Here is a 25,990-nt window from a genome sequence, read left to right as displayed (position 1 = left end):
TGGTTCCCTTTGGGATTTTGGCTGGGGGATGGGCGGGGGAGATGGCGAACTGATAAGTTATTTAGAAATACGTTTTTCAGTTTCTGAAGTTTTTTTTGTTTCGTCAATTTTTTTACTGTTAATTTCTAGTTTAATTGTATTACTGTATAATATTAGTCCTTTGAAATTTATTGAGACTTTCTTTGGGCTTCCTATATGGTCAGTTTTTGTTTGATTTTTTTTTTTAACAAACGATTTTTTGAAATTTAACATACATATGGAAAGAAAAATGCACAAATCATACATATGCTGTTCAATGAGTTATTACAAAGTGAACAAAGCCTTCTAATCATACATAGCCATTTTTATTATGGTTCCATGTAAGCGTACAAAGAATGTATACTTTGTAAGTCATTGAGTGCAAGGTTAGACCAAGTTTTTTAATTAGGTGGTTTAGGTGTCTTATATCTTTCTTTATTCGCCTATGTCTCCTTGCTCTATTTCCAATATAGAAGTGCATATAATTTCCCAGTGCTATTGTGGTTTGTCCATTTCTCCTTGAGCAAGATTAGAATACACAGGGTGAATTGAAGGTGATATGGAAACATTTTAATGCACATGCATCTCTGGATTATTTTTACCAAAAGACAAAGAAACTCATACATAATGGTTCGCTCATTCCATCCATTTAGTGTGCTGTATACAAACCAACCAGGAAAAGAAGATTTCTGCTTAAAATATACAGAACACTTAGAAACACATCTGTCATGTAGACATATCCAAAAGCTCATGAATATTACATTTTGCATTTCTCTCCTTCAGAGACAGTCTTTTCATCCTAGTCTTAGCATATATCTGTTCTTATTACTAAAGTCACTTACATAAGGACATATTTGTACTTGAAAGGAACAATAAGTTGCCTACAGAGTATAAGGTGACATTTTCTTACAGCTTGTCAATTTAACATAAAAGAGGGTTGATCTGCTTAGCTGAGGCTATGTCATGCTTTTTTCTACGGTATAAAATGCTGCCCTATCATCATCTTTTGCTTGGGGAGAGCAATAGCCTCCTAGTTGGTTTTCTTACCTACATCCACCCTTACCATACTCCTATCTCTTTTCCAAACAGCAGCTAGGGTGACCTTTTAAAATAGACATTATCCTAGCACCCCTGTTTAAACTCTTACATGACTTCAAGACTGGCTAAAGTCTGCTTCCTGCCTCTTCAGCTGTGCTTGGCTGTATGCTCCCCATCACTGTCTGTGCTCCAGCCACACTGGCCTCTCCTCAGTTCCTTCCTTCCACAGGGCCTTTGCACTTACTCTTCACTCTGCCTCAAATATTACACACCATACTCTGATTCATCCTGCAGAACTCACTTAGTTCTATCACCCCTTGGCTAACCAACAAGGTAAAATCGCTCTACAAGCTTTTGTAGCATTGTAGACCTCTCCTTTACAACACTAATTACAATCCTAATTTTACATTTTTTATTATTTAATTAATCCCTGCCTCACCTCCCACTAGAATGCAGGCTCTTTGAAGACCTGGTTTCTTCAGCAGAATTCTGAAGCAGGCTGGACTCACCCTGCATCCCAACACTAGCACAGTGTCTGGCCCATCACAGCAGTGGTAATGGGCTAAATGACCAGTTCCTTTCTTCATTTCAAAGTGAATATATTAACCAAATATACCTTCACCCCTCTTGCTGCCTCTGTTTTCATCCCTTGCTTACTTCTAGTAATACTCCATACTCACCACTCCTCCCCTGTTCACTCCCCGCCCCCACTGTGAATTAAAAATTCAATTCCAAAAGCATTATCAGTAATACAGCTTTTTACTGAAGATTTTGTGTAGTTACAGAGGAGGGAGTACATTACAAAGTAAAATGCCATAACAAAGCCCTTTAACATCTCTGCTTCCCCCCAGCCTTGTCTCTACAGCAGCTGGAGCTGTCTTATCCCTCTTCTTCCCCCTCGCCCCACTGCAGGTGTGCTCTCAGAACCCCTCCAGCCAAACTGCCTCCTCCTCCACCTGCTTCCAAATGTATATTCAGCAAAACAAAGTACAGCCTCGGCCAAGCCATGACTCCTGGCTCCTTAGTTCATAGGGCCACTTGCATTTATAAAAGTTTGGACAAAAAGTGTTGACTTTTTGTTCATCTTTTCCTTTGCTTGCTGATAGTCTTTCCTCCATCAAGGCCATCCATGCCCTGCCTGCTCTCTATGGCTGACTGAAATCTTACATCCATCAAGGTCCAGTTCAAACGCCCCACCTTCTAGAAACCTTTCCTTAAGACCCTTAAGTTGAGGTAATTTTTTCTCTTCCCTAAAAATGCACACCACCTCTTTTATTCTTATTGGTATTACAAGCTATGTTAGGATTGTCTTTTTCTCCCTCTCCTTTAAGAGCAAGTTCTGTTTCTTACTCTACAAGGTCCGAAGGGTCTGGCTCAGGACTCTCTGCACTGCAGGCTGCAGTGTTGGTAGAATTACAACAAAACATTCTGTATTTCTTTTTGTAGATTTTGGTAAAAGCCTCTTCAAGAAAGCTACTGATACCCAATATTTCAATTTCAGAGTCAGCTAGCAGAAACTACTACTTCCCCGAAGAAACTCTGTACCTATTGTGGGTGGGAATAGTATAGCTTCTGGTTTAACAAGTTTGGAGAGAAGGTCTCTATCCAGGTAAAAGATAGTGTTGACATCTTTGCCTGGATTGACTCTGGCTTTCTAAAATGCAGCAACAGTCTGGCCCCTGAAAGACAATCAGGGCTTCTGAGAGATTTAGAGTCTAACTCATGTGACTTTTTTAAAATGTCAAGGAGATGGCTAAGTAAAAATGTTGTCATATGAATTTAAGCTCTTGAGGTCTAGAGAGGGACTTACTGCTAGCAGTCTGTGTTCTGTTATCATAATTGTGATCTTCAGCTGAGCAGATCTCTCACTTGGTACCTTGACCAAGCAGAGAAGGTAGAGCCCAGCGATGAGGTTTGTTTCATGTATATGTGACTGACTGAGGACAGCTAAAATGCACCTTACCATCACTTTACTCAGATTTTCTATCAAATTATGTTACCTTCTCAACATGAAACTGTAAATATCTCTAAATTCTTTCATACCTATAAGCATCTTCCTTACTCTGGAAATGACATCATCCCATTTTTAAAATGTTGGGGTAGGTTTTGTTTCTTTTATTATGGAAATTTTCAATGTACACAAAGTAGAGGAAATGATACAATAAGCCTCTTAGACTCATCCTGAGCTTTTACATTTGGAAATATTTTGTCAATGTCATTTTATCTATCCCCCCCCCACATGTACATTTCACTTTTCTTTTTGCTGGATTGTTTTGAAGAAACCCCTGACTCTTTCATTTTACCAATACTTTAGGATGTATTTCTAACAATTAAGGAGGGTTTTTTTCCTACATAACCACAATGCTATTATCACACGTAACAAAATTATCAATAATCTCAGGAGCATTTTAAAAATAGGATTCTGGAAAAAGCAACCCAAAGGAATGAGTAATATAGAATTTCAAGCACTATGGTAAGCAGTTTGGGAAGATGCTTTTAGCAAAGAGGGTACTTTCACTCTTGCAAATGACATCACAGAGCCAGATGCCACTTTCTCCTACATATCCATAATTGGATTTACTTTCTTACCCCCAAATATATTCCCTGGTTCAGTTCAAGGCATCAGCAACCACCCAGGAGCTCAAGCTCCAGAAACAGGGTCCTTGTAGAGTTTCCCCCTGCCCCCACCCCTTTAGCACTCCCTTTAACCAGTTTTGAAGAGCTAAAACTCAGGGTGAATATTGCTCATATCCATCCCCTCCTTTGCATTCCCACTGCCACTCCTTTTGTCTGGGCCCCTGCTATCTATCTCTACATTGAGGTTATTGAAAGATTTTGATTTGTGTTCCTCCCAGAAACAGAGCCTGAGACAAGGATTTGAGTATAAATAATTTATTGGAGAGGTGATCCCAGGAGACCTGGAAGCTGAGCTGGGGAATGAGACAGGGAAGTGAAAGAAGCCAATACAGGATGTGTTAACAAGCACTGAAGGACACTGGAGCTCCATCCCACTGGACAAGTCTGGGAGACAGTATAGAATACCCCTCAGCATTATCCCAACCAACAGGCAAGGGAGCTGGGCTCTTATTTATCCATCAGGTCTCCACCTGTCATTGCCTTATGGCTGCTTTCAAGGGCAAGAAGTCCCCAGCACTTCTGGCCTGCACTGTGCATGGCCTAAGCCTACTACCAGCCAGAACACAGAGGGTCATGGGCCTTCAATGTATAACAGTAATGCTAAGGGGACAAGGGCAGGGCACTGAGAGCACTACATTGCCTCCCTTCTCACTCTCTCCTTCACAGAGGCAGGGATAACTTTCTAAAGTGCAAATCTGATTCAGGTACTTCCCTATTCAATAAAAAGGGTATGTGGATAATGCTGCAGACCAGTATTGCTTATTTCCCCTTACGGAGGTGACGGCCTTGAGTGGTGCTGAACCATATGATCCTGAGTGCCTTTGGCATACCTGTTGCAGGTGGCCAAAGTCTGGGTTGGACTTTGAGGAACTACTTGTGAGTTCAATGAATACATAGCTTTATTCATATGTTTATAGTTAAAACCTTGTTTACTTACAGAACAGGTTGGGAGGGGAAGTGACAAATGATTGCCCCTGGTTTGGATTCCACTGGCACAGACCTTTACCTCTGAAAAGTTATATATAACCCTTCCCAGACAGCAGAGTGCCTCTCTCTCCACTGGTGCACCAAAATTATTGTGGCAATACTTTGTTCTTTATGCAGTCACATTATCTGGGAATCTCAATGTGATTTACAAGCTTACATAACTTCCCAAATGAGTCAGCATGCTCATCAAGAAGGCAGCATGGTGCAGTGGAAAGAACATGGCATTTGGTGCCAGATAGAAAGTTCAATACCTGCATCTGTCACTTGCTAACTGTGTGTTAGACAAGTTATTCTACCTCTCCAAGCCTCAGTTTCTTCCGATAACGAATGCGGATGGGAATACCTACCTAAGAGGGTTACTGTAAGGATTAAATGAGGTAAAGAATGCTCAGTGTGATACATAAGAGGCCCTGAGTCACAGTTCACTCTCCCCATCCTATATCCTGATTTTACTCATCTGGCAGAGTTCTTGAACCTTACTGACCTGCAGTGAGTAGAAAATGCTGATTTCCTACTAGACAAAGCAAGTAAAGCTTTATCTCCTTTTAGCACTAGTGGATTTTAGATGAAAATCTGAATCAGTTCTTTGTAAAGGAAAACTGCTCTTGCTCCACTCTGGGCAAAGCATCCACATCATGTATGAAATAAATCCGTACCCGAAAGGGCTGGGGTGCTCCAGGAAGGGCTGGGCTGCACAGTCTGGCTCGGCACCCACAGCAGTCAAAGATTGCTGGAGTTTAGAGGTGACTTAGTGAGCACACGGCAAGACATACAGCCGGAAAAATGAAATGTTCAGAAGAGGATTGAAACCCCATCTGCATAGCTGTTGAGCGCGGTGGGGAGCGGTGAGGAATGGCGTTGCAGAATGCCCTTCGAGAGACAAAGCGGCAGCATACAAATGAGGGCACTGCTGTGCCAGCCAGGGCTGAGGATGATTCTGGAACTGTCTTTTCCAAAGTGGTTGGAGCAAATGCCTGCAAGTTAAAATAATAATAATAAATAAAATCCCTGGTCAGCAAATTAACACTGCTGCAAATGTTCCTCCCTGCCGGTCGCAACGCTATTAGGGGAGGATTACCAGACAAGCTGATTTCCAGGATCTTTATAGCCCGCATAATACATAGTTAGCAGTCAGCTGGGGTCAGCAGAGAGAGTGTTTATAATTAAGGGGTGATTGGTGAGTATGTCCATAACAGCAAAGAAACCTCTAAAAAGAAAAATCAGGAGCCAATCTTTGAACTTAGAAACTAGAGAATGTTAGAACATGAAAGATTCCTTCTGATCATTGAGCTGTGCTGATGATTTTTAAATGCTAAAGAAACAGTAGAACCTTTCTTTCAAGTAAAATCGTATGCAGACTCTCCCCCTGGAAGGCAAACAAAAGGAATGCTGCTCTGAGTAGGGGAGGGAAGAGGAGAGGACAGTGTGGTTCTGGAGCCCCAGCCTCTCCCACTCCCAGCCTTCACTTTAGATCTGCCCCTGTGGCCCAGAATATAATCTGCAAATCATTAAGCCCCACCGACCATGGTGTGAAAACCTCTAGGCTAGTCCACCCCATACATTGTACAAGTGAGTTTTGGCTCAAAGAGGGGAAGCGATTAGTATAAGGTCACCCAGCAGAACTGGGACTAGAGCCCAAACCTCTTGAGTTTAAATTCCTTTCTCTCTCCTAAAAACTACCTCCCCTTATAAAAAAAAAAAAAAATGAAAAGTATCTTTAAAGATAAAGTTACCTCATGAAATAGCTTGTTAAAGTAAATGAGAAAGACAGAGGCATCCAAGTGTAAATACTGGCTTTGGAAAGAATCCAGTTCTATCTTCTTGACTGCTGGACCCAAGTGCAGCTTTTATTACATTTATTTTTAGGACTTTCAGCATGGCAGTCACAAAATCCAAGTAGATTTGCTAAACTAATGGCCTCTTATACCAGGGTAAATCTAGCCAGTTTGTGCCTTCTAGAAAAAACAACCTAGAGCTACAACAGCTTAGTATCTTTAAAAAATTATTTTTAATACACTGGCATAGTAAGAAAGGAATCTAAAATGCATGGTAGATGGAGATGGCCAAACCAAAGCTCTTATACAGCGGAGCATGAGGCATTTCAGATTCCTGACTCTACTTCCCATTGTGAGACCTTGAGCAAGTCACAACCTCTCTAGCCCTCAATCTTTTTTCAAAAATCTACAAAATGATGAAATCATTAGAGTCATTAAAAGTCAATATTCAACAGAACCCTGACACAGAACTGTCCAGTGTGCTGGTCAGCCAGCATTGTGCGTGTTCACAACAGAGGCCTCTGTCTCTGAGTCAGAGGGTCTGGGAGCACAATTACTGTAGTAGAGGAGAGAGAAGCAGCAACATGGAGATGCTGTAGGTTGAAAGGAAAGAAGGAGGAGGGAAGCAGATGCAGAGAAGAGCAAAGGGCTCTCCTTTCATGCATCAGAGGATTGGATTTTGATCAGCAACCATCCTAGACATTTATGTCACACCTATTACCCTGAAGTCCTCTAAGTGTTTCCTAATGGACTTGGCTTTGGGGATTCCATTCAAGGCCTTGAGCCATGTGGTCTCATTTTAAACTAGGAATGTTCAATTAAAATAGTAGCTATGTGGTAGCAAATGATAAAATGATACCAAGTTTTTATAAGGGGAAGAAAAGCAACATTTTTTAAAATACAACGTCCCACACATTTTGTTTGTTATTCAGTTTAATGCTTACTATAACTTTTAAATTAGATATCATTTCTCCCCATTTGACAGATCTAGATGCAGAGAGGCTTAGCATCTCCTTTAAGATAACAAGTATTTTATGTAGCTTTTGGGACTGTAAGCCCCCTCAGGAGAGAGACTTTCTTTCTTTCTTTCTTTCTTTCTTTTTTTAATTTTTTTTAATGTTTGTTTATTCTTGAGAGAGAGCATGAGCAGAGGAAGGGCAGAGAGAGAGGGAGACACAGAGTCAGAAGCAGGCTCCAGGCTCTGAGTTGTTAGCACAGAGCCTGACACAGGGCTGGAACTCACAAGCTGTGAGATCATGACCTGAGCCGAAGTCAGACACCCAACCGACTGAGCCACCCAGGCGCCCCAGGAGAGAGACTTTCTTGTTCGTGCTTCTGTCATCAATACCAAACACAGTGCCTGGTGCATAGGTGATTGGTGCACATCACTAAAGGAAACTGAAGGAAAAGGCCAAGCTTTAAATCCAGATCTGCTCAACTCCAAATCTACTTCTTACTACCACCAAACTTATACAATTTATTAAAAACAACTGTTATTTGGCCAGTTGTTCTTAACCCCTTCTTTCCTATATAATTGGAAGTGTTATGAGCTCTGGTTTCTATGCCTGTTTGAAGCTCTAGCTACCTAATTAGTTACTGAGTTCCATCTCTTGGCTGAATCTATAATTAAGCAGATTTTTTTTAAGACATAGTTAGCCATAGTCCCAGGTTCCCTAAAATGTATAACATTCACCCAGAGGACCACACTTGAAGAAAAACACAGAACTGGAAAATATTTTATCATACTCCAGTATCATTGCTCTCCTCAGTCACCTTAAGCAATTACAGAACAAAACGGTGCTGGTTGTTTTTTTTTTTTCTAATCAGTAAACACAAATTTTAAAAGGCAACTTTCATAGAGTTTCTTCACAGTACATCTTAGAAATGAAGCAAATCCTGATACAAGGATGCTAGTACACAAGGATGGTAACACATTGCAATTTATGTCCAGGAACTGGATGAAGGTAAGAAATTAAAGACTTGTCAAGCATGTTGTAGTACAAGGGCACACTCAGGTGTGCCTGGGATCTTGCTCTGATTAATGCTTCAGGACTCAGCAAGGCAGGCCCAGTGATCTGTGGGTGAGTGGTTCTGAGAGAGTGAACGATCAAAGTCATGTCTTCTTGTCTTTCTCACTTAGGGCCACTTCCTCTCTGGTGTGTTGACCAAGGCTATACCTGGCATGGCTTCAGTCATCCCAGGGTACTTCACTAGGCCTTTTCAGTTGTGTGCTCATCTATTTCTTCCTCCCTCCACTTTTTGCAAGTATTGACCAAGGGCTCTCATGGGCTTAGCCTCTGCAAGGTGCTGCGGGAGCTACAGAAAGAACAAAGTATGCGCTTCTAGACTCTTGTGGGCATTACTGATTATATACCTGGAACTCAAGTGTGACCACGAGGCCCCCAGCGAGCTGAGCTGGTGACTTAATTATTATCACCTTCCTTCCTCATCAGCTCCTGAGGTCTTAGAAAGTCTGTCCTGTTATCGTAGCCTGAGGAGTGTAATTCTCCCTTATTTCGCTCCACACAGGGGTGCACCATGACATCAACACAAATGCAACCCTCTTGCCTTGAGTGAAATAGCACCCATGTTACCATGCCTGCACAATCAGAAAGGTGACAACCCTTTACAAATCAGTCAGCTGGAGAAGATACAGGGTCAGTTCAGCTTTGTGGATAATTCTCCTTGCTTTCTATACCGGGTTTGGTTACCTCTATTTCCTGCCTGCACTGAACTACTGTATGTATAATATATATATATATATATATATATATGTGTGTGTGTGTATATATATATATATATATATACACATATATATATCTTTGCTTGGTGGTAGGTCTGGGTCTCTCAGAAGTCAAATATTCTCTTTATTTTCTCCTTATTTACTGCTCTGATTTTCCCTGTAGAACATCTGCCCTGGTCAAAATCTTTTTTTTTTTTTATGACAGTTTTGTAGTGTACAGTTCAGTGCTTTTTAGTGTATTTTCAGAGTTATACATCACCACTATCTAATTTCAGAACATCTTCATCACCCCCAAAAGAAATCCCATAGTCATTAACAGTCACTTCCCGTCTCTCCCCCCACCCCTTCCCCTTGACAACCACTAATCTATTTTCTATTTCTGTGACTTTGCCTATTCTGGACATTTCATAAAAATGAAATCATACAATATGTGGTCCTCTGTGACTGGCTTCTCTCAATCAGGATGAAGGTTTCAAGGTTAATCCATGTTGTAACATGGATTAGTACTTCATCCCTTTTTGACTAAATAATATTCAGTTGTACAGACAGACTGCATTTTATTTATCTGTTTGTCAGTTAGTGGACACTTGGGTTGTTTCCATTTTTTGGCTATGAGGAATAATGCTGTTATGAACTTTCATGTACCGGTTTTTGTGTGGACATATGTTTTCACTTCTCTTGGGTATCTATCTAGAAGTGGAACTGATAGGCTGGCTAAAATCTTAAGGAACCATTTCTAATGGTCTTCATTCCTATCTGTTTCCCAGGGAATACAGTTTCTCTATATTCATCAAACAAAAGGGAACGATCAAAGCAGGAACTTCTTCACCAAATCCTGGACACAGTCTTTGCTTTTCCAAATCAGTTACAAAGCCCAAACATCTCCACTCTACACAACATGCAGCTTCGAGTAACTGTGGCAGGCCCAGGACGGGGACCAGTCACTGCAGTGATTCACATTAAACAGCAGCTTGTAGCACCCAGAGAGGGTACACAGAACCAGCCTCTTCTGACCAGGCTTTAATCTTATAAACAAAGGAACATTTATAGTCATGTCATTCCCTGCTTATAACTGATTCCTTGAAATCTAGTCTCTTGTCCATAATCTTGGACTATGATCTCAGCGTTATGCATGGCCTGGAATAAGCAAGGTACAACCTTGGAATCCTAAATTGCCCTTTCCCCACCAACTGCTCTGCAGGTTTCTGTTTATAACTGAAGTCTGCCCTCTGCTGGTCATAGCCGGCCCTGACCTGCAACATGGAGCTGCTGAGCAGATTTCTTCCAAAATCATTTCTTCTCCAGGAGCATTTAGGAAATTGCTACCATTTACTCAGCTTATAGCAATACAGAGAAATGGCATCTTCTGCAGGGTATTCCTCTTTTATTTTTTTACTTTTTGATGTTTGTAGATTTTTCCCTTTTATTCAAAAGTAAGTTTCAGTTACTTATGAGCCACTTTCATTTGTGATAAATAACCATTATTTGTATTTATGCAGTGCCTGCCAAGACCCTTCTGTTCCTATTGACTCATGAGTCACTAATATACTCTTCCATGGTAGAAGTGGGCAAAGGCTACTTGAGATAGAACATAATATGAGTTGTGGGCTATCATCTTGCCTAGTAGTTTTCCAGAGGTGGTTTGTAGACTGCCTTGAGTAAAGAAAGACCCAGGGACTGATTCTCCTCAAGTTTTGTGGGATATCCCACTTGCCCTGTTGGAAAGCTGCAGGGCATCAGACATTTGGGGATCCCATGCAGACATGGCAACCAAGTGGGCAATCTGGCCAGGGAAGCAGATCCAGGAGGGACATGAAAGATAAGTGGGGAAGGAAGCCAGAGCCTAAGGAGACCAGGAGACAATGTAAGCAAAAGGCTGAAGTGGTGACAGGAGGAAAGAAAATAAAGTAGAGGAGGGAAGGTGGTTTTACAAGGGCAGAACAGGGGACTAAAGAAGTGACTGCTTCCCTGAGGACCATTACTGCTTTCTGCAATGCAGTAAAAATCTGTTTAGTTTTTAGGTAACAAAGGAGAAGGAATCCTTTCGATGTTTTTATCCAGAGTCCTTGAGAATAACTCTATGCCTCTGAACTCATGTTTTAGGAACATTTTAACTTTCTTCCCTGAGAGAAATGCAGCACTTTCATGAAAGAAAACTTAATTTTTAGAGACACAGTTTGTGTTTCTAACATCTGAGTAGCTGGGAAGGAGGGGACTCACAATGATTCGTTATGATGAGCATACATTCTAGCCAGAGTTCTGGAAATCTGTCCCCCTTCCCGAAAGTACAGCCATAGTGGGGACTCCACTGCCTAGAGCCCCCACTGGTTCCACTGCTCATCCCAAGGCCACCCCCCAAAAGTCTCACTGTCCTTGTCAGTCTCCTTGGAACCACAGAAACCAGGGCTCAGTGTGTAACAGAGATTCCTGTGTCCTGTTCGATCTCTTCCTTTCCATCTTCCTCTTGCCTCCACCTTTACCTCCTTCCCTAGTCCTCTGGATGCAAGTTCTCTCCTCCTACATCCCCCCTCTCTAGGCTTTGTGACTTGGAACTCAATCATTTTAGAAACGACAGGGCTTACTGTGTTCCCATGCTGGATGCTGCCCCTTTAAAATCAACCTTAAGTTGGAGGGAAGAGAGAACCAGGTCTTCTGCCTTTCCTCCCAGAGATAAAAGCTATTCTTAGCAGTCAAATCGGCTTGGCATTTGGGGAGACTTGTATTTTTCTCCTTCCCACCCCAGAGGTTTTGCCATTGCAATTCCTCTTCCTCGTAAAGAAAAGGAGAAGGGAAAAAAAGGAAGGACGGGCACCATCGCTGCTGCCCCAGTAGGCTCTTCTCAGGACTTATTGTGGAAGGCTGGTCTGGTTGAAGCACCCTCACCCCAACCCCATAAGACCCGTTTAATTCTAGCAGTCATTTTTCAGGCAAAAAGACTAAAGGCCAAGTGAGCTCCCTTCAGGCCTTTCCACAGCACTTTGTATGTGGCACGTGTTCATTAAATATGTTTGCTCAGCCAGCCTCCTGCCTGTACCCTCATTAGGGTGGGTCTCTCAGGACCGCCTTCACTGGGCATTTAGGGCCATGGCAATCTGTCAGGGCATTTAAAACCCAGCATTAAAGAGCAGGCTTCGGAGAAATCAGGAACTAGGGAAATAAAAAATTTTTTAATTTTAAAAAAGGAAAGGAAAAACATGGATGTGCAAAGCTCCAGAAGACTTACGTAATCCGATTCCGCTTGGACCCAGATGGTGAAATTCTGCAGAGCGGCCAGCAGGGGGAGCTCAGGCAGTGTGTCAGAACGCCGGCGCGGAGGTTGCCTGGAGCCAAAACTCCGCACAAACAAAACAATGAACCTTTGTGGTTTCTCTTGGATTCTTAATCCAGGCCGGCTCAGTCCAGGATGGCCTGATCATCATTGTAGGGGACTCAGCTAGCATCTCGCAGAACACCGATTTCATAAGTCTGTCTGCCTGCCTCTGTCCCCCAAATTGTTTCCTCTGTGTTCTGTTCGACCTCTAATCCTTTTTCTCAAACTCTCTCAGTAACCCTTTGTACTTTTTTTTATAATTCTTGTTTTCTCTGAATCTGTGTTTCTGTCTGTGCTTCTTTCTTGTTATTTCTCTGTATCATCCTAGGTCTGCTAGTCACATAAATGAAAAATAAATGGAGATGAACCCACCCAAGAACTGAGCTTTGAAAGATTTTGAGATCTTGCAAAAACTAATGCTTTGATTAAAATGTACGCTGTGCCACAAAAGTGGTTAATTCTGCCATTACTTAGCTGTGCAGTCACGTCTTTCATGTCTATTCTCTAGTCTCTGTCCTTCAGGCCTGCTGCCCTTGCCACCCTGCAGTCTCTCCACTGCCATTGGTTACTGCTAAGCTGTTGCCCACCTCCCCCAACTACTGACCTCCAGTAGTTGTCTCCCTCCCTGACCAACAGGACAAGGTTTTCCAGGTCTTTTAGAGAAGATGCCCACACCTGAATAGCTGAACCTCTGGTGACACAGTGTTTCTTAAATAAGACCCAGCCCCTCATTTCCAGAACATGAAACTCTTGTGGGATCAGGGGTTGAGGGGCTCCAGGGGAGAAATAGAGAGACTCAGCTTTGCACTCTACATGGAACCTCTTGTTATCTAATATTCAGGTGCTGGACTGGATCTGGTCCACTCTGTCGCAGTATCTTCATTCATGGTGACTTTCTCTCAGGGATCTTCCTCATTGTATTTCTTTCCAGATTGACCCTCAGGGACCTTTAGTTTATCACACAATCTGTATATCTGAGTCTGTGGGGTAACAACCAAAAGATTGAATTCTTTTTTCTGGGCTTTTGAGCACTGGAGATTCAAGAAATGCAACTGAGTGTATGTTTTAAGGTTCCAGAGCATCCTGGGACAGTCAAGCACCCCGAGCATTTGATGGAAGGCAGCTTTGCCTGGAGCCCAGAGAGGCCAAAAGAGGACCCTGAGCATGCACAGCATACAGATAGCTCCTGGGCAGTGATGCTCAGCAGGAGCTATTTCAGTTCCAGCCCTAAGTACTGTGACTATGGCAGTGGCAGTGATGTATCCTCATTTCTACACGCTATAGTCTCTACCTCCAAATCTATTCTGTTCTATCCAGGTTCTCATTATTTTTAAGATCCAGTCATATGTGTCCCTGAGAGGTGGATTCTAATATTAGATCTGGTAGGACATGATACTCTTCAGTACCTTAACTTCCAGTACCTTAACTCTTGTTATCTTAACTTTCTTTAAGCCTCCTGGATTCAAGGATGGTAGTGGTGCTACGATCAGATCAGTTATCTCTGCCCTGCTCAATTCTTGGTAACCATCATCGCTTCCTAGTTCCAGAACCTGTTTGGAACCAAGTTTAAGACTAAAGTAGGGAGTAGGGGGACAGACAGGCAATGCAATTTAAAGATATTTACCACTTTCTTGGCCTTTCTAGGCCCTGGCCATACAGAGAGTCTGAACAAGACATGGGCCCTGTCATCAGGGAGCAAATGCTTCTAGTGGAGTGACCCACTGTCTCTCTGATGGGAATAAAAATGAAACTGCTGCAGAAAAACCCAGCACTGCAAAGTGCTAACATCATCAGGCAGGTTGCCTCTGCAGTGCAATCTATAATCTCTGTGACTTCCAGAACCAAAGAATTGCTATATGAGTTTCTAAATTAGGCTTTGCGTTACTTTGGAAATTAACAAAGCATTCCTTCCCACAGACTCTGTTCCCAAATTAAACATTTTGTGCTTGTACAGCTGTTCAAATGTTGGTGAACTGAAGATGAAAAGGTTCTTAGGAAGGGAAGAGAGGTGGGTGCCTAATAAGGGGAGGGGAGCACTGCGGGGGAGTTCTTGGAGGGGGAGCTGGAGGTCAGGTAGCAGAGATTACAGAACAGTTGGAGAAGTTTATAATCCAGTTAGTGAGCACATAAAATGTTTTTTAAATTATTAGGTCTAGATAAATGTAGGTTAAGGGGGCCCACTATGATCAAGTATTTAAAGGCATACTTTTAAGTGGAAAACTTGAGAAGTGGCTATTCCCCTCCTCTAATCAGTAGAAGCCAGAGGAAACAGGAAATAAACAAAAACTGCTAAGATGGCATCTTAAGGTCATTGTGAGGCCCACTTTTCAAGATCTGACAACCGTTAAACACTAAAATGGGTCACAGAGGATGGCTGTCACCATGGCTGTGACTCTCCTCCAGAGGTATTTATGGAAAGAACAGAGCCTTTGTGTTCCACAATGCTGCAGGTAACATCCAGGGTAGACACAGAGGCATGTCCTGGATGAGCTAGCTCCCCAGGTTCTCTTCTAGACTGGGAAAGAAAAGAACTCTTATGGCATTAGAGGCCTTTAGCAGCAGCTAGAGAGAAATGGACAGATGAAAGGCCCACGGTCCCCACTGGCCCACCTCTCACCAACATGCCAGAGACCCTTCATTAAGCCGCCTCTGTGTCATTTGTTTCATGAACTTGTACCTTGATCTTTGCTTACAGGGATGTGAGCCATCTTGGCAAATGTTTTTTTAGAAAGCCTTTGCTCACAAAAATTCTGTCCGCAATATTTGGATTGGCTACCAGGCCTCTCATTTTCCACACAAGTTGTTCCCAACTTATCTCTGGGTCTCTTCCAGAAAGGCATGAATTATTTGGTGGTGATGTAACTTGAAACCCAGATTCCACTTGGAAACCATTTTCATAGAGGTTGGCTGGGTGGTAAGGAATGGAAATGGGGACTAGGGAAGAAGAGAGTGAAGAGGTTTAAAAAAAAATCCAGGTTTAGCCAGATAGTATTTTCCATGCAGCTGAGGGAGCAAGAGGCCCTGCCTTCAGTAGACAAGGCCCCAGGGCTCACAGAGTCAGAGAGCTGTGCTGGGCACTGGCTGTCTGGCTCCCCTGCAGTTCCAGAGCATGGCCCTGGAGAGGCTGTCCTCTGGTCTTGGCTATGACACCTTTTACCTGTATGGTGCTTTATGGTTTCAAAAGCACTTTCACACACTTGTCTTATTTGATCCTCACAATTATGCTATGAGAGAGGTAGGACACAAATTATTACCCCCATTTTAGAGATTAAGAAACTGAGGATCAGGGCAGTCAGACAATGTGCTATCACACAGATAGCAAGTGGAAAGCCAGAACTCCAGCCCAGGTCTTCTAACTTGAGCTCATTTACTCATCCTTGTGAGCAGTCCAGTGTGCCTTTGAAATCAGAGAATTCTGGACCTTCTCTCCAGAAAGATAAACTTGGAATTTTTAGATGCTGAAACTCAACATAGACTCCAGGTAAAATTCCCATACTTTCAGCCACCCTTATGAATTCTTGCGAATGTGTGCATGCCTTGCTTCCCTGACCAGACTGCAAGCTCCTTGGAGGTTCAGGCTGTGTGTTTTCTCTTCCTTCCCATTCGCTCTCATAACTGTCACAGAGCCAAGCACCTAGCCAAAGCTGTTGCATTGCCAGGAAGAGGTAAGGCAAAGTAAAGAAAGCAAACTAAGTAAGTGGGACAGATGTCCATTTCCACATTTGACCACATGTCCTACAAGAACTGGTATCCTTGTACATGTTCTGTCCAAGACAGTCATCTGCCAGCCACACTATTTCCCAAATCCTAGAATACAGCAGTTTCCCATGGTGGCAGCAGTAATATCTTCCTCCTCGACATAATTTTCCAGGCACAAGATGAGCTCACAAGCATGAAGAGGTAACAACCTCAGTGATCTCACACCCCAGGATCCTGATGTAAGTAAAGAAGGCAGACTGGCTGCCTTAGCTGGGGAATAGAGGTGGGCCCATGGGAGGGGCTGTAATGAGCTTAAATTGAGAGGGAGGGGTGGTAGTGAAGCAGGAGCAGCAAGAGCATCCAAGGAACACTGCTGAGGACATCTGGGTGACCAGAAGGAGAGAGTGCCTTCTGGCAGTGGGAGGGGTAGATGTGCCTGGGGGATGCCTCAGTAAGGCGGAGCCCAAGGCCAGTGACATTCTCTGACCACAGTGTTCACTTGGCACCAAACCTCAGGGCCATCTTGCTTCATCTCCCTAGAACTCATCAGCAACTGTGACTCCAGTTTTCTCACCAGAGCTACAGGGAGGAAACACTCAGTGATAATCCAAAGGCAAGGACAATTGACTAGTTAAACAGAGATGGCCCCAGTTTAAGACCTTTGCCCCGTTGTTACCCTGCCACCTCTTCGTTACCCTGTATCGCAAGTCCTTACTTTCCCACGTTTGGTGGAGAAGGAAAAGGATTCCAAGACTGTTGTAAGCAAGTGGGGCCACTCCCAATAAATGAGACCATCCCGTACCCTAGGGACTGACTCAGTTGAGTTTCACTGGTCAGAAGAATCTGAATTTCAGACAAAGGAGGTCTCTGTTTCTTACCTTGTAGATAACAATGGCTCTACTATGAGAACAATTCTAGGGTGATACAATATTACAGAGAACCAGGACCCTAGAGCTTATTACACATTCATCCAACAACCTCGTTGACACATGAGGGGACTTAAGAAAATGGCAATGGCATCAGTGTCCAAGCCAACCAGGAAGTTAGTGAAAGAATCTGCACTAGAACCCAGAAGTCTTGACCCAATACCACACTAGCCCTTCTCCTATCTTACCCACCCTGGCCCTCTTAGATGGCAAAGGTTTCCACCCAGGGGCAACTCTGAGCAACCAAGGAAGGAAGGTCTGAATTTGCAAAACTGCTTTGTGGAAACTACTGCTCTTTAGGAGACCTTCTTATGTTGCAGCCAGCCCTGGGACTGTGTCCTTGCCTCCCTGCATCCTGTAGGGAGAGAGAGAACCGAAATTTTTGTTCTAAAAGCCCTTCTGGCCACCAAGCCTGCCCCCTCTGGCCAAACCCAGTACCTGATTTCATCCTAGTGGATCTCCACCCACCAGTCTTGGTGCCTCCTCCTGGAGCAAAGGGGCTGATACCTTGTCAGGTACAAGGTGGAAGTAGAACATGTTGCACAGACATCCCATAAATGCTCTACAAGTGAATAACTAAGGTTCCACATCTCCTACACTGCATCCAGTTCACACTTCCGAAAGCATCCAGCAAACTTGCGTTCAACCTGTGGATCAGATTAGGTCAAATAAACAGATATTTATTGAGGTATTATTGGAAAGGCAATGTACAGGTGCTGAGCTCTACACAAAGACATGCCCGAGTCCCTGCCTTCAAAGGACTCAAAAGCTAACTGGGGGAGACCAGGTGATATTTCATTTTAAGCTAATATCGCAAGGTAGCGATACAAGAAGTGCCATGAAGCAACAAGTAACCATTTGCAAAATTACTGGAATAGAAAATCTGTGTATTGGTACACAGGAAAAAACACTGTGAACTGAACAGTTCAGGGAAGCTTGTAGAAAAGGAAAAACCTCATCAGGGCTTTGAAGGATGGGTAGAATTCAAAGGAGTGGAGAGAAGGTTTGAAAGAGCGTTACAGAAATTGGTAACTGAGAAAAGATACAAAAATAGGAAAATGCAAGTGTGTTGAGGGTAGTAAGTAAAGATAATTGCAATAGTAGATGATGCTTATCATGTATCAGACACTGTTCTCAGCTGTTGCATTGTCTCAGCTAACATTAATTCTTCTGATTCTCATGCAGTTCAAATTAGTACTATTATTATCGCATTTTTATAGTCAAAGACACTGAGGCATAGAGAGGCTTAAGTAATTTACCTGAGGACAGTGCTTACAAGTGACTGAGCTGGAATTTGAGCCCAAAGGCTACATATTTGGCCACTGCTTCTCTCACTGTGGCTAGAAGGGTTGATTTCTTGGAAAGGTGTGTTGGTGGCAGATCATAGAGGATCTGGAATACTACGTTACAAACTTGGACTTGACTTTGTGGTCAAAAGGAGAAACATGAAAAGTTTCTGAGCAGGCTGGCGCCTGGGTGGCTCAGCTGGTTAAGTGTCTGACTCTTAATTTTGGCTCAGGTCATGACCTCACAGTTCAATTCATACAATCAAGCCCCACTGTCAGCACAGAGCCTGCTTAGGATTCTCTCTCTCTCTCTCTCTCTCTCTCTCAAAACAAATAAATAAACATAAAAAAAACCCAAAAGTTTCTGAGCAGGGAAGTGGATCTCAATTTAGGGCATTAAATTGAGACACTGTACACAGGAAGGAAATCCTAAGGACACCTTCACATTTTAAAAAAGCACAGAGAAATATATTAGTACATAGGTACAGATGCCCTTCCTTTTCGTAGAGAACCTTGTGCAGTTACTTCCATTGGCTTCTCAGATCTTAAGCTAAAAGGGGATAAATCCTTGGTTGGTGGCATGGAGGGAACAACCAAAATGTAAACAGACCTGAAATCTACCCAGGTACGTGATCAAAAGCCAGGGGCTGAGATAGGCTTAGAGGATAGTGTTTACAGGGAGATAGGAGACCTCGGATCAGGAACAGTGGAGAAGAGTGGAGGGAAGAATATGTCAGACAGCAAGTGAGAGCTCAGCAAAATGAGTTGGAACCCTGGGTGTATAGTTCAGTGATATCTTAAGCATGATTGAATCAAAGTTTCTGGAAGAGGCAAAAATATTGTCAGCTATCTCCTTGATTATTTTGTAATAGCAGATAATCTCTTTAGTCCCTTCCCTCTTTTTACAGGCTAAAATGGAAAATCTTTTCTCATGCACAGAATGCTTTTATTTCTCTTTGTGTCTTTTAAGACTCGATTTTGCTAATACATTCTATCCAGCACTATAAAGCCAAGCTTGTTCTCATGACCATCCACTCTAATGAATGTGGGACAGATGAAGTAATAAGAACTTTGAAAGGGTGGTGATGGAAATAAGAGCATCTTTTTGTATTTTCCAGGAACTGTATGCACAAAGAAGCCTGCTCAAGCCAATAGAGTAAAAGCATTGGATAATTTGATTTCTGAGCAGAGATTAGATAATTGTCATGGATGGGACTTTGGGAAGGGTCACAGGAGATGAAGCATCATCCTGTTGAGATGGTCTTCAGGGAATATTGGGTGTACGTGAGTGTTATTTGGCTCCTGAGTCACAAAGCATGGGTTGTAGGGCTGGCCTTAGCCCAGGCTCCAGGAAAAATTATGTATTTATCCTTATAAATTGTGGTATTCAGTGTAACAATTGCCTTGATTTATGGCCACGCCTTCATGACCCCACTTTTGGAAATGGACTCCAAATCTGAGTTCCAAGCAGCTGTTTTATGTCTACCCACAGGAAGCCAATAAATAAATGATGTGGGGGTGGGTGAAATGGTTTGTGAATGCCCAAATCTGTTCTCTTGAACATGCATTTTTGTTTGAAGAAAGAGTTGATTAGTTTGTGTTTAAGTGAGGGCAAAAAACACTCTTAATGTAAGAAAATCAAATGTGTAGATATCCCCTCTCCAATCACATGTGTGGCATCGATAAACTGTGGCTGTTGGTCTTTCCTTCCTTTGCTATCTTCTCATCTTCTCAGCTGCTATGATTTGAGAAGACTTAAGCCCAGGCCTAATGCTGAATCATTTCTGGCTGGTGCTGTGCACAAGGGGTTTGGAAATAAGTCACATACCCAGACCCAAGTGCTAGGAATCAAGTGACTACATCCGGGCTCCCATGTTGACCACAAATTCTTCCCTTTAAGCCAGGTCTGGGATAACTACTACCCAGAACTAACCTGGGTACATGGGTGGCCCCACAGCCAAAGTTCTATGTTGGCCCTTCCCTGTATGTTGGCCCAAATCCCAGAGGTGAGCTATTACCCTGGTTTCCTCTCCTAAGTTCTTACTTCTTTCCCGATTACTTCTTACTTACTTTCTTCTCCTTCTAGAACTAGATTCCATCCATCCTTGTCCCTTCTTCCCACAAGCTGGGGTTTTCTGATGCCAGGTCATGGAATGATTATGCCATGGGACAGGGCACATTTGTCTAATTGGACCCTCATATTGAGTCCTGTTGATTTAATTCAGTGTTTCTCAACAGGAGTGGAACCACCCCTGAGGGATGTATTGGAAACTCAAGGGGGCATTTTTGATTGCCACAATTATTGGGAGGGGCACTAGTGGCATTTCGTGAGAGGGAACCAAGGATGCTATTGTGCAATTGTGTGCAGCACAGGCACCTTAACCAAGAAATGTTGTGTGTCCCGTATAACCTTCAAAAGTCACACTGGACATTTGTCTGCAAAAATCTGTTTATAATTGTCTGGATGTGGAATTCAGTCCCATTTTACTTGGAAATACAAGTTACTTTTGCATAGTTTTAATATACATGGAATTTTCCATACATGCCCTCTAAGCATTTTTAAAGAAAGAGAAGACTGTACTGTGTTTGGTTCAGAACTTTACCAGCAATAGTCATAATTTCAGAAAAGTATCTCACTGACAGTGACATCGTTCTTGGTATTTGAGTTGCCAACACACCTGTCTCTGTCTACATTTGTCTCTGCCACATTCACTGTGATCTCAAAGCAATGGACTACTTTATTCTATCTTCTAGTTAGTCATCCCCAAGCATTAATATACTCTAATACATATTAAAATTTTATTACAAAGTATTCCTCTTCTAACAGTATTTTTCTTTATTTTTATAGTTAGGATGTTATATTAAAAATATGTATATAGGTGGTTTATTATCTGTGAATTTCTTTTCATAGTAGTAAATGGGACTTAACAAAACATTCATTTAAAATTAGGTCATTGGCTTTCTGCGCTACCCAGGGAGGGGTCTATAATGGCGTTGTTTTATGTTCCCATTGTAACTTAAAAGGAAACTTTCACAGTGTCTGGAGCCCTTGACGTCCTGCAAATGAAGGAGTAGGATGCCCTCAAATTCCTTGCAGCAGGAACCCAGTTAGGTGGTACCAACCTTGTGTTGGTATTCCAAATGGAACAGTACATCTACAAAAGGAAAAGTGATGGTATCTACATCATGAATCTGAAGAGAACTTGGGAGACGCTTCTCTTGGCAGCTTGAGCCATTGTTGCCGTTGAAAACCTGGCTCAGGGGTGCCTGGGTGGCTCAGTCGGTTAAGCGTCTGACTTCAGCTCAGTTCATGAACTCACGGTTTGTGAGTTCGAGCCCCGTGTCAGTCTCTGTGCTGATAGCTTAGAGCCTGGATCTTGCTTCAGATTCTTTGTCTCCCTCTCTCTCTCTGCCCCTCCCCCACTCGCACTCTGTGTCTCAAAAATAAACAAACATTTAAAAAAAAGAAAACCTGGCTCATGTCAGTGTCATATCATCCAGGAATACTGGCCAGCAAGCTGTGCTGAAGTTTGCTGCTGGAGCCACTCCTATTGCTGGCTGCTTCACTCCCAGAGCCTTCACTAACCAGATCCAGGCAGCCTTCTGGGAGCTGAGATTTCTCGTGGTTACTAATCCAAGGACTGACCACCAGCCTCTCAGAGAGGTGTCTTATGTTAACCTGCCTACCATTGTTCTGTGTAACAGAGACTGTCCTCTGTGCTATGTGGACATTGCCATCCCTTGCAATAAAAAGGGAGCTCACTCAGTGGGTCTGAAAATTGATGCTGACCTGGGGAGTTCTGTGCATGTGTGACACCATTTCCCATGAACATCCATGGAAGGTCATGCCTGATGTCTACTTATACAGAGACCCTGAAGAGATTGGAAAGGAAGAGCAGGCTGCTGCTAAAAAGGCTGTGACCGAAGAGGAATTTCAGGGTGAATGGACTACTCCAGCTCCTGAGTTTATGTGATTCAACTTGAAGTCACAGACTGGTCTGAGGGCATGCAAGTTTCCTCTGTCCCTATTCAGCGGTTCCCTACTGAAGACTGGAGCACTCAGTCTACCACTGAAGACTGGTCTGCAGCTCCCACTCCTCAGGCCACTGAGTGGGTAAGAATAACCACTGAGTAGTCTTAAGCTGGTCTTCCACAAAGGCAAATAAAATGAAATAAGGTTGATGGAAAAGGAACAGTTTCTTTAAAAAACAATTAGCTCATTGGCCTCATCAGATTAAGAATCCTTTGGGGCGCCTGGGTGGCTCAGTCGGTTGAGCGTCTGACTTTGGCTCAGGTCATGATCTCGTGGTCCTTGGGTTCGAGCCCCGCGTCAGGCTCTGTGCTGACGGCTCAGAGCCTGGAGCTTGTTTCAGATTCTGTGTCTCCCTCTTTCTCTGACTCTCCCCTGTTCATGCTCTCTGTCTCAAAAATAAATAAATGTTAAAAAAAAAAATTAAAAAAAAAAAAAGAATCCTTGACCTCAGTGGATATTGCGGCACTGTCTGTTGAAAGCAAGAAAAGACTGAAGATGAGGTCAGTCCCTTCCCAGGGGAAGGCTGTGGCTGCCTATCAAGGGGTCTCATAGGTAGTATCCCCTTGACCACCTTCCAAATTTTATTGTTTATGCTCATCAGGATCTCAGAAGTTTCCAGAATTCAAGGTCACTTGAATCAGGCAAAACCATAAGTTTACTCAATAGTCAACTTACAAATTTACAGTGGGAGACATTTCTTCCCAGGGACTGAAGGTCTTATGTCCACTGTCCAAGGCAGCCAATCCTAGGAACAAAATGAACATGAATGCTGAACAAAGAGTGCAAAGGGTACTGAAGAGAGATCAGAAGAGACACTTCAATCCCCCAGCAGAGCATACTTCTCCAGCAGCCACGAAGGGCAGGGTCTCTCCTCTGCACAGTGCTTGGGTTTTCACTTTCTGTAGCCCAAGTTGATTACTTCCCCTTCTGGCCACACCGCCATCCACTTTTCACCCAGTCTTCCTCCAGGCAGTGTACAATTCAATTGATTAAATATCCTCTGCTAAATGACCTTCACATCCTGGACTTGGCTTCCTCTGATTGCACCAAATCACCTATCTTGATTGGAGCTTTGTGAGGTCCATGCATTTTACAGTGTCTTGTTTTACTCCCACAGATGACTAATCATATCCCCATTGTCTGTGAATTTTACTAGTTCAACTCAGAAGGTGACCTTATGTCCCTAATCTCCAAATTCATGGAGAGGCAGGCTTCCCACTGTTGCGTCCATATCCTGGTGTCAGAAATGAGGGCTGAAGCTTTCTCAGAATCTTTTCCTGCTCTGCATTAGTCCCTCTAGCTGGGACAGTTTTTCTGATCCTTATCTCAACTTGATAAAGAATAGTCCTGCCTCACTCCAGCTTCCCACTGATCCCTCTGCCCCCAGCCACCCTAGGTGGCAAACTTCTATAATAGATCAAGCTGGAGGCCACCCAAATTATGATAGTAACTGATTATGGGTCAGAATAAATAATACAGGCATCAGGGTATTTGTGGGATTTTTGGATTTGGGTTTATGGTTTGTTGCTTTTGAATATAGGGTGATTTTTACTTACATAAACTGGTCAGATGGAATGATAAGCTGATTAACTGAACAGTTTAGTTAATTAAGAGATAGTATATATGAAATAGATGAACAATGATTCTCACAGAATTATTAATGAAATATGGTTAATTCAAAATCTAAATGAACTGTAGTTATTTTCTCATTTTTCAGAAGAGTTCAGGGAAGCATTCTTGCCCCTCTGCACCTTTCATGACTGTATTATGGACTGAAGTAATGTTTCCTCCAGCTTTTCATCCCAATCACCCAAACCCTCTCAAGTCCCTATTAGTGTTCTCTGTATTCTCTCACTTTCCAGAGTTGAAACTTTAACTATTATATTTGCATCAGTAAGAACCTCACTTACCTACTTATTTATTTATATTAAAGTTAGTTAACATACAGTGTAGTATTATTGGTTTTAGGAGTAGAACCCAGCGATTCATCACTTACTTATAACACCCAATGCTCATTCCAGCAAGTGTCCTCCTTAATGCTCGTCACTCATTTAATCCATCTGCTCCCCCCTCCGGCAACCCTCAGTTTATTCTCTGTATTTAAAAATCTCTTACGGTTTGCCTTCTTCTGTGTTTTTACCTTATTTTTCTTTCCTTTACCCTATGTTGATCTGCCGTTTTTCTTAAATTCCACATGTGAGTGAAAGCATATGATATTTATCTTTCTCTGACTGATCTATGTCTCTTAGCATGATAATACTCTAGTTCCATCCACGTTGTTACAAATAGCAAGATTTCATTCTTTTTGATCACCGAATAATATTACATTATACACACACACACACACACACACACACACATACACACACACCATATCTTTATCCATTCATCAGTTGATGGACATTGGGCTCTTTCCATAATTTGGCTAGTGTCAGTAGTGCTGCTATAAACATTGGGGTGCATTTGCCCCTACAAATCAGCATTTTTGTATCCTTTGGAAAAACATCTAGTAGTGCAATTGCTGGGTCATAGGGTAGCTCTATTTTTAACTTTTTGAGGAAACTCTGTACTGTTTTTTCCCCCAGAGTGGCTATACCAATTTGCATTCCCACCAACAGTGCAAACGTGTTTCCTTTTCTCCACAGCCTCACCAACATCTGGTTTCCTGAGTTGTTTATTTTAGCCCTTCTGACAGATGTGAGGTCATATCTCATTGTGTTTTTGATTTGTATTTCTCTGATGATGAGTGATGTTGAGCCTCTTTTCATGTCTCTGTTAGCCACCTGGATGTCTTCTTTGGAAAAGTGTCTATTCATGTCTTCTGCCCATTTCTTCCCTGGATTTTTTTGGGGGGGTATTGAATTTGATAAGTTCTTTATAGAGTTTGAATACTAACCCTTTATCTGATATGTCATTTTCAAATATCTTCTCCCATTCCATCAGTTGCCTTTTAGTTTTGTTGATTGTTTCCTTCACTGTGTAGAAGCCTTTTATCTTGATGAGGTCCCAATAATTCATTTTTGCTTTTATTTCCCTTGCCTCTGCAGACATAACTAGTAAGAAGTTGCTGCGGCTAAGGTCAAAGAGATTGCTGCCTGTTTTCTCCTGTAGGATTTTGATGGTTTCTTGTCTCACATTTAGGTCTTTCATCCATTTTGGATTTATTTTTGTGTATAGTGTAAGAGAGTGGTCCAGTTTCATTCTTCTGCACATTGCTGTCCAGTTCTCCCAGCACCATTTGCTAAAGAGACTGTCTTTTTTCCAATGGATACTTTCCCCGCTTTGTCAAAGATTAGTTGGCCATATATTCTGGGGTCCATTTCTGGGTTCTCTGATCTGTTCCATTGATCTATCTGTCTGTTTTTGCACCAGTACTGTCTTGATGATTACAGCTTTGTAATACAGCTTGAAGTCTGGAATTGTGATGCCTCCAGCTTTGATTTTCTTTTTCAACATTACTTTGGCTATTCAGGGTCTTTTCTGGTTCCATATGAATTTTACAATTGTTTGTTCTAGCTCTGTGAAGAATGCTGGTGTT

At 42.6% G+C, this 25,990-nt stretch overlaps 1 protein-coding gene and 1 non-coding gene across 2 annotated transcripts; both read left to right on the top strand.

The window, feature by feature from the left end:
- The first annotated feature begins 5,532 nt into the window (after positions 1–5,532).
- On the top strand, positions 5,533–23,143 carry LOC125921574 (40S ribosomal protein SA-like). Its single transcript, XM_049629179.1, is given in 6 exon segments — positions 5,533–5,656; positions 8,722–8,787; positions 9,966–10,187; positions 21,887–22,196; positions 22,198–22,388; positions 22,391–23,143. Coding segments are annotated over 6 exon segments (1,077 nt in total). The 3' UTR covers positions 22,555–23,143.
- Positions 22,672–22,756, top strand: TRNAQ-UUG (transfer RNA glutamine (anticodon UUG)). Its single transcript has one exon. It is a non-coding gene; the product is annotated as a tRNA-Gln (tRNA).
- Positions 23,144–25,990: the final 2,847 nt, after the last annotated feature.

Source organism: Panthera uncia, chromosome C2 (genome assembly GCF_023721935.1).
Source record: "Panthera uncia isolate 11264 chromosome C2, Puncia_PCG_1.0, whole genome shotgun sequence".
Taxonomy (NCBI): Eukaryota; Metazoa; Chordata; class Mammalia; order Carnivora; family Felidae; genus Panthera; species Panthera uncia.
Note: the sequence above shows the minus strand (reverse complement) of the source record. Positions and strands in the feature narration are given on the sequence as shown.